Source organism: Syngnathoides biaculeatus, chromosome 6, assembly GCF_019802595.1.
Source record: "Syngnathoides biaculeatus isolate LvHL_M chromosome 6, ASM1980259v1, whole genome shotgun sequence".
NCBI lineage: Eukaryota > Metazoa > Chordata > Actinopteri > Syngnathiformes > Syngnathidae > Syngnathoides > Syngnathoides biaculeatus.
Genome location: NC_084645.1, coordinates 3483930 through 3501057, shown reverse-complemented (window position 1 = coordinate 3501057; position 17128 = coordinate 3483930). Strand labels below are relative to the sequence as shown.

Genomic DNA, 17128 nt, shown 5'->3' with positions numbered 1-17128 from the left:
ATACAAAATGTGGTGTTCCTCCAGGGTGGCATGGTGGCAGAGCTGCCTGCTCATTGACAGCTGGGATAGGCTCCATGACTTTCGTGACCCTTGTGAGGATAAGCGGCAAAGAAAATGGATGGCTGGATGGATGGTGTTCCTACAGTGCTATTGATCACTGGTCACAAACTTTTTTTAGTTGCCACAGACCAGATTCATGAATTTTGATTGACAGGCAAAGTAATGATTTAAAAAATTACATATACAAATTACCATTACGATGAATGTGCTTGTTGTAATTAGTGGGATTCATACACATTTCAACATGCCAATAGCATCTAAAAAAATGCCAATGTTTGTCTTTTAATGCTGGTTACGAACATATTTTATGCTGAATCGCTCTTTGGAGTTGTAGGTGAACATTTTAAGTGGAAAAATGCTAGCGAGCGCAGATATTCTCTGCCAGTAAATCTCACCACGAAAATGCTGTAATCGCTGTCTTACAATGCCTCTTTAATTGATTCAATTACAATTTTTTTGGGGTAAATCACGCTCTGTGTCGCCATCCACAGTGGTTGGAAACCCCAGATGAAAATTTAAATGTAAAAAAAAATGAAAAAAAAATAATCACACTGGCAATTAAAATACACTTGATCTTTCAATATTATTCATACCTGGCATTTATTCAAAACTTCAAGTGGAAGAAAATGTTACACATTCCAAGGGCGTTTGACATTCTACAGACTCTCAAGTACATGAAGATGTGAAATGTAAATACGTCGAGTAGACAATACGTGCGAGCTCATATTTTAGGCTTGCCTCAAATATATCTGGCTGGACGGTCCATAAATGACAGACATGACTCAATGGGATGACCTTCAAAGTCAGAAAAGTGTGTGACTGCGTGCCATGGGGCATGACACTTGAGAAAATGGCCCATAGTGTCTTTAATGATCATTAAACTAATCACTGTAATGAAAGTTTTTTTTAAATTGATAAAGCTAGACAACCTCATGTAAAGTGCTACTTTATGACTTAAACTTGCAATTAAGCTTCTGTGGGAAGGAAAGGAGAAAATGGAAGCTAAGGCACATCTTTATGAGAGGGGATGGTGGTGGTGGTGGGATTAACTCCTGTGCTGTCGGTTCTGAGTGAATTGTCAAGATGTGACGAGTTTCCAGGATATCACCATCACGAATAATTTGTCCCAGTTGTGCTTGAGCTCGTTGGTGAACAGGTCACTCAGGTTGATACCACTTCATGTGAGGAGGCCCATACGAGTGAGTTTGGCAGAAAGGAAAGCATGGAGCACAAATACAACTGGCTTCGGACCCGAGTGGAGGTCAAATACCTAAACGGAGAACAAAAAAGGACAGAATATGGGAGGTTACAAGTAGATTGTTGATCACATGGATGGATGGATGGAATGATGTATAAAATTGAGTTTGTTTGCACTGTACTGTACATTTTGAGGTCCCTCTCATCTGATACAGAAATAGCAGTATTGGTTGATCGGGAAGATGAAGGAATACTTTCAAACAGATTTGAAGCCGTGGCTGTAAATAATGTTGAATATTCGGATGGTTCTTCGGGAGGAATGACACGGGGTAGCTCAGCTCACGGCTCCGCCGCTCGGCGGAGCTCAGGTCACGGCTCTGCCACTCAGCGGAGCTTGCTTGTCAGACTCTGCGTCATTCCGCTCAAAGAACCATTCGAATATTCAACATTATTTACAGCCACAGGTTCATATTATATGACCCCTATTGGATACATTGTTACTCCAAACCACCGGAATTTTCCTTGAAACATAGGCATGTTGTACAATTGAATAGATTAAAAAAAACAACATGAAAAATAACCTAAAAAAATTAATATAAATTTAACTTTTAAAGAGTGGCGGCACAGTGGAGCAGCTGGTTAGATTGTTGGTCTCATAGTTCTGAGGATCGGGGTTCAAATCCCGGCATAGCCTATTTGGAGTTTGCATGTTCTCCCCATGCCTGCGTGAATTTTCTCCAGGCATTCTGGTTTACTTTCGAGTCCCAAAAACATGCACGAATTAGAGACTCTAAATTGCCTTGAGATGTGATTGTGACTGCGACTGTTTTCTGTCTCTATATGCCCTGTGATTGACTGGCAACCAATTCAGGGTGTACCCCACCTACTGCCGAAAGATAGCTGGGATAGATTCCAGCATTTCCGCAACCCTTGTGAGGATAAGCGCCTCAGAAAATGGATGGATGAAATTTTAAACTGCAAAATAATTCAATTTCAATTTAATTAATCTTTTTTTATTGTCAGTATATGGTGGGAATAGCATTTGCTTTCTCCACAGGTGCAGCAAAGGAATAATGTATAACAATTAGGCTTAAGATGCTTGGACTGGCTCTGTTTGTATATGGTTGGATGAAATTGCTGTTCCTGCTTTGCATGCCTTGACCTCTGAAAGGCCATGTGGTGCACCCAAAGAGACACTTGCAGGAACAAAGAAAATAGATGTCACAATGAAATATTGTTCATATAACTTGTTTTGCTTTTTTTTTAATTGGGAAGAAATTGTGATACAATTTGCACATCATTGTATATCACATGTATTTGTATATAAATTAAGAAAAAAGAAAAATCAAAACAGAAAAAAGACAGGAAAAAAGTTAACTAAAATCAGGTGTACAATTAATTTACATCGATTAAAAATGAAATAATGGTACATTTTCAAGAGACAGCATATGAGGGTTTTCATTCACGTCCTTAAATCAACCCTTACAGAATCTGATCAAGTAGGTAATCAAACAAGGTCATATCAGTAAGTAAGGAGAGAAATTAACATTAAAAGGAAAAAAATACAATCATATTTTCTAAAAAGTTGACACCACCTCAAACCAGTTCACAACAAATGTTCCAGAAATAATCTCTAATGATATATATATTTGCTTCATGTAAACTTTTTAAAGTAAATTTGTCTTTAAATCCAAAACTTTCAATGATACCTGCTCTGATAATAATTAGACAAAATATAATACTTGAGTTCTAAGAAAGGAATGCATTGCAATTAAGTATAACATACTGGGGCAAAAAAAGAAAAAAAATAATTGGTTGGAACCGATGAACAAAACTAAGCTAGACTTTATTTCACATGATGAAGTAAATGTGGTTGGGGTCTGAAATTTTCATCGTAGGTGCATGTCCACTGTGAGAGTGATAATCAAAAAATCACAATGTATGATTTTTTGTAATGATTTATTTGTTTGATACAGCTACAATAAGTATTTGAACACCTGTCTATCAGCTAGAATTCTGACCCTCAAAGATCTGTTAGTCTGGCTTTAAAACTCCACCTCCACTCCATGTATTATCCTGAATCAGACGCACCTCTGTGAGGTCGTGAGCTGCATAAAGACACCTGTCCACCCCATACAATCAGTAAGACTCAAACTTGTAACATGGCCAAGACCAAGGAGCTGTCCAAAGACACCAGAGACAAAATTGTACAAGTCCATACGACTGGAAAGGGAGAAATTGCCAAGCAGCTTGGTGAAAAAAGGTCCACTGTTGGAGCAATCATTAGAAAATGGAAGAAACTAAACATGACGGTCAACGTCAATCGGAGTGGAGGTGAGGATGCTAATTGAAAAGTAGAAAAGTAGCAGTAGAGAAGGTCAGAAGGAGCCACATTGTGTCTTTGTGGATCGAGAGAAAGCCTATAACAGAGTACCACGAGAGGAACTGTGGTACTGAAGTCTGGTGTGGCGGAGAAATATGTTAGAATAGTACAGGACATGTATGACAGCAGTAAGTGTGACAGAAGAATTTAAGGTGGAGGTGGACTTAATCAGGGAGTAGCTCTGAGCTCCTCCTAACCCTAACCCTTTCCTGTGGTAATGGACAGGCTGACAGCTGAGGTTAGACTGGAAACCCCTTGGACCATGATGTTCGCAGATGACAATGTGATCTGCAGTGAAAGCAGGGAGCAAGTGGAGGAATAATTAGAAAGATGGAGGCATGCACTGGAAAGGAGAGGAATGAAGAGATTTGCTGTAGTAAAACAGAATATATGTGCATGAATGAGAGAGGAGGAGGGGAAAGAGTGAGGCTCCAGGGAGAAGCGATAGCGAGGGTGGACAACTTCAAATACTTGGGGTCAACAATCCAGAGCATTGGTGAGTGTGGTAAGGAAGTGAAGAAATGGGTACAAGCAGGTTGGAACAGCTGGCGAAAGGTGTCAGGTGTATTATGTGACAGAAGAATCTCTGCTGGGATGAAGGGCAAAGTTTATAAAACTGTGATGAGGCCAACCATGATGTGTTGATTGGAGATGGTGGCACTGAAGAGACAACAGGAAGCAGAATTCGAGGTGGCAGAAATGAAGATGTTGAGGTTCTCGCTAGGAGTGAGCAGGTTGGATAGCAATAGAAATTAGCTCATTTGAGGGAAAGCCAAGGTTAGATGTTTTGGAGACGAGGTTCGAGAGAGCAGACTTCAATGGTTTGGATATGTCCCGAGGCGAGATAGTGAGTCTATTGGTAGAAGGGTGCTGAGGATGGAGTTGCCAGGCAAAAGAGCAAGAGGAAGACCGAAGAGAAGGTTGATGGATGTGGTGAGGGAAGACATGAGGGCAGTTGGTGTTGGAGAGGAAATGCTGAAGATAGGCTCCGGTGGAAAAGAAATGAAACACTGTAATGTTATGTCAAACCCGTTGGGTCGGAAATCTGAATCATTTCCGATCCATTTTATAGTCCAGAATGGTTCCTTATCTTTGTTTTCATTGATTATTCTTTGCCAAATTTTGATGGACACTTTTATTAATGGATTGGTGTCTTTGACCAAAATTTGACCGAGTCTGTGTCCCCAATAACTGCTTGTAATGGATTATCAGTTGATATCGTACATCCGAAATGTTTCCATTTTGCTTTGTAGCGAGATTTCATTGATCTCCTAACAAAAGTGCAAGGGATGGATGCAGAGGTTTTTATAAGCAGATCTCTCCCACTTGTACGATCTGGAGATGAACATTTCTCGAGGGTCCGTCAATTGAATAGGTCCTTGAGTTTCATTGACAATATCTGCTTTTTTTGGGGAGCGTAAAAACCTTTACAAAGCAGATGGTTTCCGTCTAATTAGACAAGGGGTTAAGTTATGAGCTGCTAACATTTTCTACTGTGCGTCATTCAACGCCCTATAGAGAAAATGTTCACAAAAACCAAGGACAAAAGCATCCAGTTGTTCCCAAACAATTGGATAAACATGAGATTAGAAGAGATAAAGTGCAAACATTCATTTCCATCATCCAAACAATCTGATGAGCAAATGACAAATGGAATGTGCCAGCACTTTAAATCTCCCACTCCTCTTCTTGCCCCATTGGAGCCATCCATACATCACAATCTCAGAATCTAAGACTACAACAACCATACAATCCGCAGTAGATGTTGGCTCCCTGTGTCCCAGCCTGAATCCAATGTTGGGTCTTATTGATGGGATGGAGACGAGTGTAGACGATGGGGTCCAGCCCATATCATGCCAAGATCTTCCTCCCATCCCCCTTCACCTGAAACCACTGTCCACTAAGAAGCGAAAGGCCCCTCCTCCACCCATGAAGACTATCTGTATATCTGACTGATATTTACCGGGTCTTTTCCAGAATAACTCAGACCCCTATTGATTTTTCATCCCTGTAATTACAGGCGACAGAAAGTTGGTTAAAAAGATATGGCACCAAAAAAGTAGAACATCCAACTTAGTGAGGGTAAAATGTGAGTCTATCGACAATTTTCTCCAGCCATCTCTGCGAGACTAGCGTTTTTTAATATCAGGTCATTGGATAACCAATCAATGTTGATCAATGTCATCATTACAACCTATGGTCTGGACTTTTTGTTATTAAATGAAACGTGGTTAACAGAAAGAAGCTGTAATACCATTCTAAATGAGGCAACACCAGCAGATTTTAATTTTATGAACAAGTGTCGAACAGGGAAAAACGGTGGTGGTATTGCTCTTATTTTTAAATCATTATTTCATCGTAAAGAAATTATACTGGGTGATTTTGGCTCTTTTGAAAATCTGTTTTTTTAGTAAAGGGTGACCCAAAGGTTATCATTTTAATTATTTATAGACTTTCAAGATAAAATGGAAAATTTATGGAGGATTTTTCAGAACTGCTGTCAGGTATTTATGCTGAGTGTAACTATTTTGTCATAACAGGAGACTTTAACATTCATGTTGACCATAACGTGGAAAAAACATCCAAAGAACTTTCTCCAATACGAGACACATTTGACCTCTCTCACCATATTAAGAGTTCAACTCAGACTCAAGGTCACATCTTAGACCTGACCATTTTTGTGTATTTTGTAAATAAGAGATTCTTCCAAAATTTCAGATGACCTCTACCTCTCTTAGAAAAGGTACATAAATGAGAGTACTGCCACTAAGTTTATGGAGACTGTGCCTGTGTCACAGACTGTGAATGCTGAGACAGTTCAACCTTTCGACAATTTCACCTCGAAAATCAGAAATGCCATGAATGCTGTCGCTCCTGTTAAAACAAAGACCATCCTGAACCATCAATGAGCTGTCTCGACTCAATACCATCTGACTTTTTCAAAACTATTGTGAAGTCAGTGCTACCTGCTTTGCAGTAAATAATCAATTGCTCACTTCAGTCTGGTGAGTTTCCCAAAGCTCTTAAAGTAGCTGCTGTTAAGCCTCTTCTAAAAAACAGAGCACTGGACGATTCAATGTTAACCAGCTATAGACCCATCTCAAATCTCCCGCTCATAGCCAAGATTCTTGAAAAAGTTATTTGTAATCAACTCAGCAATTTCTTGAATTTAAATGGACTTTTTGACCTATTTCAATCAGGTTTCCGAACTCATCACAATACAGAATCTGCTCTTATCAATGTGCTAAATTATATAAGGTTGAATACTGACTCAGGAAAGGTGTTAATTTTGGTCTTGTTGGATCTCAGCGCGGCTTTTTATATTGTCGATCAAAATATACTGCTAAACAGGTTGGAAACGTGGGTCGGATTAAATGGAAGGGTCCTCAAATAGTTTAGGGCCTACCTGGAGGGAAGGAGCTACTTTGAGACCATTTGAGGTGCTCGGTCTCAGTAAATGGCAATGACCTATGGGGTCCCTCAAGGATCAGATCTTGGACCTCTCCTGTAGAGATGGAAATGTGTTGACTGGTGCCGGTACTGTGGTAAATAGATGGAAAGAATACTTAGAGAAGTTGACGAATGAAGAAAATGAGAGAGAAGGAAGAGTTGAAGAGGCAAGTGTGAAGGACCAGGAAGTGGCAATGATTACTAAGGGGGAAGTCAGAAAGGCACTACAAAGGATGAAAAATGGAAAGGCAGTTGATCCTGATGACATACCGGTAGAGGTATGGAAGCAATTTGGAGAGATGGCTGTGGAGTTTTTGACCAACTTATTCAACAGAATACAAGCAGGCGAAAAGATGCCTGAAGAATGGAGGAAAAGTCTTCTAGTTCCCATTTTTAAGAACAAAGGGGATGTTCAGAGCTGTGGGAACTATAGAGGAATAAACTTGATGAGCCACACAATGAAGTTATGGGAAAGAGTCGTGGAGGCTAGACTCAGGACAGAAGTAAGTATCTGCGAGCAACATTATGGTTTCATGTCTAGAAAGAGTACCACAGATGCATTATTTGCCTTGAGGATGCGAGTGGAAAAGTACAGAGAAGGTCAGAAGGAGCTACATTGTGTCTTTGTGGATCTAGAGAAAGCCTATGACAGAGTACCAAGAGAGGAACTGTGGTACTGCATGCGTTAGTCTGGTGTGGCAGAGAAGTATGTTAAAATAGTACAGGACATGTAAGATGGCAGCAGAACAATAGTGAGGTGTGCCTTAGGTGTGACAGAGGAATTTAAGGTCGAGTTGGGACTGCATCAGGGATCAGCTCTGAGCCCCTTCCTGTTTGCGGTGGCAATGGATAGGCTGACAGATGAGGTTAGACTGGAATCCCCTTGGACTATGATGTTCGCAGATGATATTGTGATATGCAGTGAAAGCAGGGAGCATGCAGAGGAACAATTAGAAAGATGGAGACATGCACTGGAAAGGAGAGGAATGAAGATTCGCCGAAGTAAAACAGAATATATGTGCGTGAATGAGAAAAGTGGAGGGGGAAGAGTGAGGCTACAGGGAGAAGAGATAGCGAGGGTGCACAACTTCAAATATTTAGGGTCAACAATCCAGAGCAATGGTGAGTGTGGTAAAGAAGTGAAGAAACGGGTCAAAGCAGGTTGGAACAGCTGGCGAAAGGTGCCTAGTGTGTTATGTGACAGAAGAGTTTCTGCTTGGATGAAGGGCAAAGTTTACAAAACAGTGGTGAGGCCGGCCATGATGTACGGATTAGAGACGGTGGCACTGAAGAAACAACAGGAAGCAGAAATGGAGGTGGCAGAAATGAAGATGTTGAGGTTCTCGCTCGGAGTGAGCAGGTTGGATAGGATTAGAAATGAGCTCATTAGAGGGACAGCCAAAGTTGGATGTTTTGGAGACAAGATTCGAGAGAGCAGACTTCGATGGTTTGGACATGTTCAGAGGTGAGAGAGTGAGTATATTGGTAGAAGGATGCTGAGGATGGAGCTCCCAGGCAAAAGAGCGAGAGGAAGACCAAAGACATGGTTTATGGATGTGGTGAGGGAAGACATGAGGGCAGTTGGGGCTAGAGAGGAAGATGCAGGAGATAGGCTAAGATAGCAAAAGATGACATGCTGTGGCGACCCCTAACGGGACAAGCCGAAAGGAAAAGAAGAAGACGAAGAAGGTCTCAGCAAATGGCAATGACCTATGGGGTCCCTCAAGGATCAGATCTTGGACCTCTCCTGTTCAGCCTGTAAATGCTACCCTTGGATCAAATTCTTCAAAACTTTAATTTTGACTACCACAGCTATGCAGATGACACAGTTATATTTAGCAGTGTCTCCAGATGACTAGTTTAATTGAAGTATTGTGCCACTGTCTAAATCTGGATGAGCCAAAATTTTCTTCAACTAAATCACAACAAAACTGAGACAATTGTTTTTGGCAGTAAAGAGAATTGCTGTTAGTAAACACCTGGACTCTCTATGTTTAAGAAACAAAGACCAAGTCCGAAACCTTGGTGTTCTGATTGATTCCGACCTGACTTTCAACAATCATATCAAATCAATCACAAAAACTGCCTTCTATCATCTGAATAACATATCTAGAGTGAAGTCTTGCATGTGTCAAGCAGACCAGGAAAAGCTCATCCATGCTTTAATCTCAAGTAGACTTGACTACTGTATTAATGCAGCCCTATGGGGGCAGAAACCAGTGCAATCTGTAGGCCGGTCCCAAGCCCGGATAAATGCAGAGGGTTGCGTCAGGAAGGGCATCCGGCGTAAAAACTGTGCCAAACAAATATGAGCGTTCATCTAAAGAATCCCATACCGGATCGGTCGTGGCCCGGGTTAACAACGCCCGCCCCCGGCACTGCTAACCTGCAGGGCGTCGGTAGAAATTCAGCTACTGTGGGTCGAAGACAAAGAAGAGGAGGAAACCGGATCCAGCGTCAGAAGAAAAAGAGGAATGCACAGAGCCTACAACTGAGTGTAGGGACTTTGAATGTTGGGACTATGACAGGAAAAGCACAGGAGTTGGTTGACATGATGATTAGGAGAAAGGTTGATATTCTGTGCATCCAAGAGAGCAGGTGGAAAGGTAGTAAGGCTAGAAGTTTGGGAGCAGGGTTTAAATTATTCTACCACGGAGTAGATGGGAAGAGAAATGGAGTAGGGGTTATTTTAAAGGAAGAGCTGGCTAAGAATGTCTTGGAGGTGAAAAGAGTATCAGATCGAGTGATGAGACTAAAATTTGAAATTGAGGGTGTTATGTATAATGTGGTTAGCGGCTATGCACCACAGGTAGGATGTGACCAAGAGTTGAAAGAGAAATTCTGGAAGGAACTAGATGAAGTAGTTCTGAGCATCCCAGACAGCGAGAGAGTTGTGATTGGTGCAGATTGTAATGGACATATTGGTAAAGGAAAGAGGGGCGATGAAGAAGTGATGGGTAAGTACGGCATCCATGAAAGGAACTTTAAAGGGCAGATGGTGGTGGACTTTGCAAAAAGGATGGAGATGGCTGTAGTGAACACTTATTTCCAGAAGAGGGAGGAACATATAGTGACCTACAAGAGCGGAGGTAGAACCACGCAGGTAGATTATATTTTGTGCAGACGATGTAATCTGAAGGAGGTTACTGACTGTAAAGTAGTGGTAGGGGAGAGTGTAGCTCGACAGCATAGGATGGTAGTATGTAGGATGATTCTGGTGGTGGGTAGGAAGATTAAGAAGACAAAGGTAGAGCAGAGAACCATGTGGTGGAAGCTGAGAAAGGAAGAATGTTGTGCGGCCTTCCGGAAAGAGGTGAGACAGGCTCTCGATGGACAACCGAAGCTCCCGGAAGACTGGACGACGACAGCCAAGGTGATCAGAGAGACAGGCAGGAGAGTACTTGGTGTGTCATCTGGTAGGAAAGGGGAGAAGGAGACTTGGTGGTGGAACCCCAAAATACAGGGAGTCATACAAGGAAAGAGATTAGCGAAGAAGAAGTGGGATACTGAGAGGACTGAGGAGAGGCGAAAGGAGTACATCGAGATGCGACGTAGGGCAAAGGTAGAGGTGGCAAAGGCTAAACAAGAGGCATATGAAGACATGTACACCAGGTTGGACACGAAAGAAGGAGAAAAGGATCTCTACAGGTTGGCCAGACAGAGGGATAGAGATGGGAAGGATGTGCAGCAGGTCAGGGTGATTAAGGATAGAGATGGAATGTGTTGACTGGTGCCGGTAGTGTACTAAATAGATGGAAAGAATACTTTGAGAAGTTGATGAATGAAGAAAATGAGAGAGAAGGAAGAGTTGAAGAGGCAAGAGTGAAGGACCAGGAAGTGGAAATGATTACTAGGGGGAAGTCAGAAAGGCACTACAAAGGATGAAAACTGGAAAGGCAGTTGGTCCTGATGACATACCGGTAGAGGTATGGAAGCAATTGGAGAGATGGCTGTGGAGTTTTTGACCAACTTATTCAACAGAATACTAGCAGGCGAAAAGATGCCTGAAGAATGGAGGAAAAGTGTTCTAGTTCCCATTTTTAAGAACAAAGGGGATGTTCAGAGCTGTGGGAACTATAGAGGAATAAAGTTGATGAGCCACACAATGAAGTTATGGGAAAGAGTAGTGGAGGCTAGACTCAGGACAGAAGTAAGTATCTGCGAGCAACAGTATGGTTCCATGCCTAGAAAGAGTACCACAGATGCATTATTTGCCTTGAGGATGCTCGTGGAAAAGTACAGAGAAGGTCAGAAGGAGCTACATTGCGTCTTTGTGGACCTAGAGAAAGCCTATGACAGAGTACCAAGAGAGGAACTGTGGTACTGCATGCGTAAGTCTGGTGTGGCAGAGAAGTATGTTAAAATAGTACAGGACATGTATGATGGCAGCAGAACAATGGTGAGGTGTGCCTTAGGTGTGACAGAGGAATTTAAGGTGGAGGTGGGACTGCATCAGGGATCAGCTCTGAGCCCCTTCCTATTTGCAGTGGTAATGGATAGGCTGACAGATGAGGTTAGACTGGAATCCCCTTGGACCATGATGTTCGCAGATGATATTGTCATATGCAGTGAAAGCAGGGAGCACGCAGAGGAACAATTGGAAAGATGGAGACATGCAGTGGAAAGGAGAGGAATGAAGATTAGCCGAAGTAAAACAGAATATATGTGCGTGAATGAGAAAAGTAGAGGGGGAAGAGTGAGGCTACAGGGAGAAGAGATAGCGAGGGTGGACGACTTCAAATACTTGGGGTCAACAATACAGAGCAATGGAGAGTGTGGTCAGGAAGTGAAGAAACGGGTCCAAGCAGGTTGGAACAGCTGGCGAAAGGTGTCTGGTGTGTTATGTGACAGAAGAGTGTCTGCTAGGATGAAGGGCAAAGTTTACAAAACAGTGGTGAGGCCGGCCATGATGTACGGATTAGAGACGGTGGCACTGAAGAAACAACAGGAAGCTGAACTGGAGGTGGCAGAAATGAAGATGTTGAGGTTCTCGCTCGGAGTGACCAGGTTGGATAGGATTAGAAATGAGCTCATTAGAGGGACAGCCAAAGCTGGATGTTTTGGAGACAAGATTCGAGAGAGCAGACTTCGATGGTTTGGACATGTCCAGAGGCGAGAGAGTGAGTATATTGGTCGAAGGATGCTGAGGATGGAGCTCCCAGGCAAAAGAGCGAGAGGAAGACCAAAGAGAAGGTTTATGGATGTGGTGAGGGAAGACATGAGGGCAGTTGGGGTTAGAGAGGAAGATGCAGGAGATAGGCTAAGATGGCAAAAGATGACACGCTGTGGCGACCCTTAACGGGACAAGCCGAAAGGAAAAGAAGAAGAAGAAGACTTGACTACTGTATTGGTCTTCTGACTGGACTCCCAAAAAAAGAGTATTAAACAGCTGCAGCTCATTCAGAATGCTGCAACTTGCGTTCTGACCAAAACAAAGTGGTCAGAGCATGTAACTCCAATCCTAAAGTCCTTGCACAAATTTTTAATATTTAGGAGAGTGAGGACTCTTGTAACGAATTCTCAGTCTCTTGCCCTGTCAAATAAATCTTATTAATTTGTCTAATTCTTGAAATGTCCCATTTGGGAGCTCTACTGCTATGGTTTGGAAACGATAGAGTAGTTTGGGTAGCACCTTCATTTTTATTGTTTCTACCCTCTCTCCTCATCCTAGAAAAGGAAGTATGTTCCACCTGATTAAATCAGAGTTAATTTTAGAAATTAAGGTGTCATAGTTCTCTCATATAATTGTCTCCATATTTGTAGGAATGTTCACCCCAAAGTAATTACTTATTTGTGAATCCCAATTTACATTGAGTTTTTCCCTGATGGACTGGCTAGGGGAGTAATTGAATGACAAAATTTGAGTTTTGTGCGTATTAAGTTTATAAGCTGATACTTGACCATATTCTCTGAGAGTTGTAATTTTGGGAGGGATTTGGATGGGTGCCCCAAATATATCAGAATATCATCAGCTGTCATGATCCTGCCGCTCCAACACAAGCTGTGCGGGTGCCTGCCCAGGTGCGCTGATTGGGGCGCACCCCTGCGTCTCATGCGGGCTGATTAGTCTGTGTATTTATATCACCCCGATGACGATTGGTCCCCGCCAGTTCGTTGAGCTTCATGTCCCGTTCCAGCAGACTCGTATCCCTGATTGACAACCTGTGTGTACCGACCTTCGCCTGTTCTCCGACCAACCTTGTAAGCCTGACTCCTTCGTTACTTCTGCCTGCTTTGATTGTTCTCCTGTGTACCGACTCCTGCCTGCCCGCTCACCTGCTCTCTTCGCCCGACGCCCCAACGACCGCTGCTGCACCGGACTGCCTGCTCGATCCCCTACCTCTGCATATAATAAACGTTTCTCCTTGAACTACCTTGCATCTTCCGAGTCCTGCATTTGGGTTTTACTCTCGTTCAGATGGAACGTGACATCAGCAAAAAGAGCAATTTTTTTGTTCTTCATTGGTCACGTTGATGTCCTTAATCCTACAATTCTGTTTAATCCACTGAGTTAGTGGCCCTATAAAAGAACAAATAACAGCGGTGACAAAGGGCAACCCTGATGACAACCCCTCTCTAGTTCAAAGCTACTGGATAATCCTCCATTGAGCAGTCTTTTGGCAATTTTTTTATGATGTAAAACTCGTATTGTCTTAATAAAATCACGATGGAACTGGAATCCCTCCAGTATTTTATATAAGAAAAGCCAATCCACAGAATCAAACACTTTTTCTGGCTCTTGCCCTCATAGAACAGCATCTACTTTGTTTTTGTTTAGTGTTCTCCTGACATTGCCTTGTGTTTGCCTTTGTTTGATAAAAACCTGTTTGATTGAACTAAATAATATCTGGGACTGTTATCTCACTGTTTTGCTAAAATTGAAGTGAAGAGTTTGTAGTCCATGTTCAACAATCTGATTGGCCAATAATTAGAACAGTCTGTTGTATCATTACCTTCTTTTGGTATTACTGGAATAATTGTTTCTCTCCAGAATGAAGATCCCTCTCCTTTCCTGAAAAACCAGTTAAATGTTCTGAGCAACAGTGGGGATAACAAATCTTTAAAAGTCTTTACCACTCTCCTGTAAACCCATCAGAACCTGGGGTCTTGTTGGGTTTTAATCAAAAGATTGCCTTTTGAAGTTCACCTATTGATAGATCAGCCACTAATATTTTATTCTGGTCTTCCGTGATTGTTGACGGAGTGGTAGAAGCAGGGATTCAGGTGGGTTATTCCCTTTACAGTCCATCTGTGATTAGAGTTTTCCATAATACTTTTCAAAGATATTAATATCCTGAAATCTGTGTTTGTTGAGTAGTTGTGTCTTTAACTTTGTGTATTCTCCCCTCTGTTTGTTGCTTTCTCAATCTAGATATCAAAATTTTGGCTGCTTTACTACCTACTTCATAATATCTCTGGTTTAAAAACATTAGGTTTTTCTGAATCGCTGTCATAAATTTCCATCTTCTTCTTCTTCTTTCCGCTTGTCCCGTGAGGGGTCGCCACAGCGTGTCATCTTTTTCCATTTAAGCCTATCTCGTGCATCCTCCTCTCTAACACCCACTGTCCTCATGTCCTCCCTCACAACATCCATCAACCTTTTCTTTGGTCTTCCTCTCGCTCTTTTGCCTGGCAGCTCGAGCCTCAGCACCCCTCTACCAACATACTCACTCTCTCACCTCTGAACATGTCCAAACCATCGAAGTCTGCTCTCTCTCACCTTGTCTCCAAAATATCCAACTTTAGCTGTCCATCTAATGAGCTCATTTCTAATCCTATCCAACCTGTTCACACCAAGCGAGAACCTCAACACCTTCATTTCTGCTACCTCAATTTCTGCTTCCTGTTGTTTCTTCATGGCCACCGTCTCTAATCTGTACATCACGGCCAGCCTCACCACTGTTTTATAAATTTTGCCCTTCATCCCAGTCGATACTCTTCTGTCACATAGAACACCAGACACCTTCCGCCAACTGTTGCACCCCGCTTGGACCCGTTTCTTCACTTCCTTACCACACTCTCTATTGCTCTGTATTGTTGACCCCAAGTATTTGAAGTTGTCCACCTTTGCTATCTCTTCTCCCTGGAACTTTTCACTCTTGCTCCACTGCCCCTCTCATTCATGCAAATATATTCTGTTTTTCCTACGGCTTATCTTCATTCCTCTCCTTTCCAGTGCATAACTCCATCTTTCTAACTGTTCCTCCACCAGTTCCCTGCTTTCACTGCAGATCACAATATCATCTGCGAACATCATGGTCCAAAGGGAATTTAGTCTAACCTCGTCTGTCAGCCTATCCATTACTACTGCAAACAGGAAGGAGCTCAGCGCGGAACCCTGATGCAGTCCCACCTCTACCTTAAATTCTTCTGACACACCAACGGCACATCTCACCGCTGTTGTGCTACTCTCATACATGTTTTGTACTATTCTAACATATTTGTCCGCCACACCAGACTTCCGCATGGAGTACCACAGTCATAGGCTTACTCTAGGTCAACAAAGATACAATGTAGCTCCTTCTGACCTTCTCTGTACTTTTCCACAAGCATCCCCAAAGCAAATAGTGCATCTGTGGTACTATTTCTAGGCATGAATCCATACTGTTGCTCGCAGATACTTACTTCTGTCCTGAGTCTAGCCTCCACTACTCTTTCCCATAACTTCATTGTGTGGCTCATCATCTTTATTCCTCTGTAGTTTCCAGAGTTCTGAACATCGCCTTTAGTCTTAAAAATGGGGACTAGTACACTTTTTCTCCATTCTTGTGGCATATTCTCTCCCACTAGTAGTCTATTGAATAAGTTGGTCAAAAACTCCACAGCCACCTCACCAAATTGCATCCATACCTCCACTGGTATATCATCGGGACCAATTGTCTTTCCATTTTTCATTCTGTTCAATGCCTTTCTAACTTCTCCCTTACTCATCAAAGCCACTTCCCAATCATTCACGCTTGCCTCTTCTATTCTACTTTCTGTCCCATTTTCTTCATTCATTAACTTCTATAAGTACTCTTTCCATCTACTTAGTACACTACTGGTACCAAGTCATCAATGTCATAAATTTCCATCTGTTTTTTAATTTCCCTAATTCTCTGAATGATTTCCATTTGGGTGTCTTTTTTTTTCCGCAGGTCTTCCAATTCTTTTTCTAGTTTGTTCAATTTTTCTCGTTTTAACTTCTTGTGAAATCCCAGTTTAGCAACGATCTTCCCTCTTAAGACAGGTTTACCTGCATTCCGAATCATGAGAGGGGAGATTTCACCATTATCATTCTCTGACAGGTATCATTTAATGTCTTCTTGGAGTTCTTTCCTTTTCCCTTTAAAGGACCACTGACACCAACAATTTTTAGTATGTTGTCAACCAAAAAAAAAAAAAAAAAAAAACTCTGATGGAATGGACCCATGTGTTTGTTCATAGCATGTCAGAATGTTGCCATGTATGGATTTTTTCATGTCCCACCATGAAAATTTTCTCGAAGCATTTGTGTTGAACCAGGAAGTGACGTTTTTTGCAGATGCCTACAGTGGCGGGTTCGAGTATTTATACCTGCTTTACCGGCAAATTATTAGCTGTTTTTTTTTTCCTACGTGTTCACCAAAATGCCGGATTTTGCTCGAACACTCGGGTGGATGTCTCTTCACACGTTTCCAAATAACCCGGTTCGTCGTGAAAAATGGATTGCACAGGCCCAAAGGACAAGAGCTTTGTGTGTTCCACATGCCAGGTAGGTGTGTATTGAGCTATTCACAAAAAAATCATAGTCGTAGGGGGGTGGACTAATTTGTCTCATAGTTTATAGCATATGTTACGTGTGAATTTAGAAAAAATCCCCTTGGTCAAACCACCAAAATATATCAAAGCATTTGTATTGCATTTAAGACAATTTAATCACACACAATACAAGACAAAACAATAACAAAATAGAAGTCCAAAGAAAGTTTAGTAACGTGTAACACGAGCTAATTAGCCAAACAACGTATAGTCACCAAACTTGAAGAAATATTATTTCCAGCAAATGTTCCAGGAAGG

General features: G+C 42.0%; 1 protein-coding gene across 12 annotated transcripts in view; it reads right to left on the bottom strand.

Annotated features, from left to right (window-relative positions):
- Positions 1 to 438: 438 nt before the first annotated feature.
- The window catches only part of sntb2 (syntrophin, beta 2), a 120884-nt gene continuing 104194 nt past the window's right edge, over positions 439 to 17128 (bottom strand). For 2 of the 12 annotated variants that reach the window (XM_061823842.1, XM_061823847.1), the window contains 2 exons: positions 14044 to 14102; positions 454 to 1330 (listed from right to left, as the gene is read on the bottom strand). In XM_061823842.1, the coding sequence (XP_061679826.1) occupies positions 1222 to 1330; positions 14044 to 14102 (168 nt within the window). In that variant the 3' untranslated portion in view covers positions 454 to 1221. Of the gene's footprint in view, positions 1331 to 14043; positions 14103 to 17128 lie in introns of all 12 variants that reach the window. The other 10 variants (XM_061823845.1, XM_061823850.1, XM_061823852.1 and 7 more) reach the window with 9 other exon arrangements.